We start from the raw sequence: 2,126 nt of genomic DNA, 5'->3' as shown, positions 1-2,126 counted from the left end.
CCGCCAGTTCTGTCAGTTTCTGTCATAACCACACCGTTACCACGCCGTCAGCTTGACTTGTTGCCACCCAGTGGCAAAAGACCCATGCACATGGACGGGTGGCAAAGGGATAAAGCAGTACAGAGCACAAGAGCGCGGGAAACCAGGAGATCCAGATCATGGTACAGTGATCCATGCACAGGTACGGATCAGTGATCCGGAAGATATGTATCACAGGGAAGTGATATGTATCGCAGGGAAGCGATACATATCACAAGGTTGATACGTAGCGCAAGATAAAATATGTAGCGCTCTGTAGACGATCTGTATCACCTACCAGTGATACGCATCACCAATACCCGGGGCCCGCACCATAGCCAGAAAGATATAAAAGGAGACCAGAAATGGTGCACCCCCCTCAGAGATGGATTAGCATACAAACTACCAGTACACCCTACACGTGCAAGCACATAGACCGACCTTCTGCCAGAGCCTTGCCACTTCCCTATAGTCTACCTCGCCCTCCTTTGATGCTTGCTCGTCACCGGTGTGCCCTCGTGCTACCTTATTGAGCAACTCAGAGACACGTACCCAGTTGGCCTTAGACGTAGAGCCGGCCCGTCCCCCCCATCACAGTTTCGTCAGTTCCGTCAGTTCTGTCACTTCCGCCTATTCTGTCAGTTCCGTCAGTTCCGTCACTTCTATCAGTTCTGTAAGTTCCGTCTGTGCCATCTGTAACAACCGTCGTTGCTCTCGGACACCGTCTCCTTTTTCGTGTCACATGATTGCCTCTCGTCTTATACTTTGCTCCCGCACGATCTCGCGCTAGGTACCTTCTGCATGCTCCATCTAGGTTGTACTCCTTGAGCTATGCCATTCTTGTCCGTCGTGGCTATGAGCTCTTACATTGACTTATCCGATTGAACCCTTCGAATAGAGAGAGTTGGTGGCGTAGTGTCCTCTGGACAGTCTCGCTCTTGCTCTGATGGCGGCTACAGCGGAAACCGCTTGGCGGCATAGGAGTTCTGCAAGATCTAGGTGCACGCTATATGTTTTGGAGAGTCGTCTAGCTTCGGCACAGCACTCTTGGTCCACCCGTGCATCGTGGATTGAGGGCACGTGTGACATGCTGGATCACCTCCATATCACCCATCAGCTCAGCGAGAGCAACACGAGTACCCGCAATGGTACCTTCCGATGGTTGGAGCGTGTGAGCATGGCGAAAAGAGTCGGCCTCGGCAGGCTTAGGAGTAGACTCGGAAGAAAGGACCTCGACTGGCTGTTTCTCACAGCGACGCTCGGATACTGAACTGCAGTTGTTGCGGTGACAGTTTCGAATGCAGGGCGTGCAGGCCTTACCAGGCTCCTGGACGCAGTTCAGCTTTGCAGGAGACTCACGGCAGTTGGTACACATGTTGTCGCCAAAGAGCTGTTTCACCAGTGTCGTGTTAGAGGTCAACCTGAGTATATGCACCTGAGAAGACACATGTGCGGAAGAGCACATGAGTTTGGGCGAGTGAGGAGTTTCGACTAGACCCTCACGGAGACGACGAGGAAGCTCCCACTCTGAGGCCGAGCTAGAGCCATCCATGGAAGCGTCGTCTGAAGGAATAAGTGGACTAGACATGACCGTGATTGGAACCTCGGGTGAAACTGGAACTGAGTTCCAGTTTTCTTGAACACCGGCCGTGTTGAGGAAATCCATGGGATATGGTCGAATGCCATTGGGAAACGCTCCTCGTATGGAGTGTTGTTACTGACAGACCATCCCTCACAGGGATTGAAGGAGTGGGCCGAGATATCACTGTCGGACAACATGTCGGCAGGTGATACAAAGGATCCAAACTTGGATAAGTCGAAACTTGGTGATGGTGACATCAAGAAATCACGGGTCGCTGCCCACTCGGGAATATCCAAGTCGGAAGGAGCGCGAGGCAGACAATGCTTGCTAAGGAACTTGAAAAGATCGAAATCGACGTCATCGAAGGTCTTCTCCGACATGGTGAAGATGTCTACGACATGGAGCTCTTCAAGACACATCAAGATATAGCTCTCGCAGGAGCTCGACACTTTTGGGAGGGATACTGTCATGCACCATACCGGCGCCTGACCTACTCCACCTGTATCCACCTGTATCCACCCATGTG

General features: G+C 52.2%; 1 protein-coding gene across 1 annotated transcript; it reads right to left on the bottom strand.

Moving 5' to 3' along the window:
* Positions 1–1,045: 1,045 nt before the first annotated feature.
* On the bottom strand, positions 1,046–1,980 carry A1Q1_05560 (uncharacterized protein; the record flags this gene model as incomplete). The annotated part of the gene is made up of 3 exons (XM_014321686.1): positions 1,046–1,284; positions 1,339–1,713; positions 1,755–1,980. 3 exons carry the CDS (start codon positions 1,978–1,980, stop codon positions 1,046–1,048), a joined length of 840 nt encoding a protein of 279 aa, XP_014177161.1.
* Between the last annotated feature and the right edge of the window lie 146 nt (positions 1,981–2,126).

Source organism: Trichosporon asahii (assembly GCF_000293215.1).
Source record: "Trichosporon asahii var. asahii CBS 2479 unplaced genomic scaffold scaffold00072, whole genome shotgun sequence".
NCBI lineage: Eukaryota > Fungi > Basidiomycota > Tremellomycetes > Trichosporonales > Trichosporonaceae > Trichosporon > Trichosporon asahii.
This window is presented reverse-complemented; position numbering and strand designations above follow the sequence as displayed.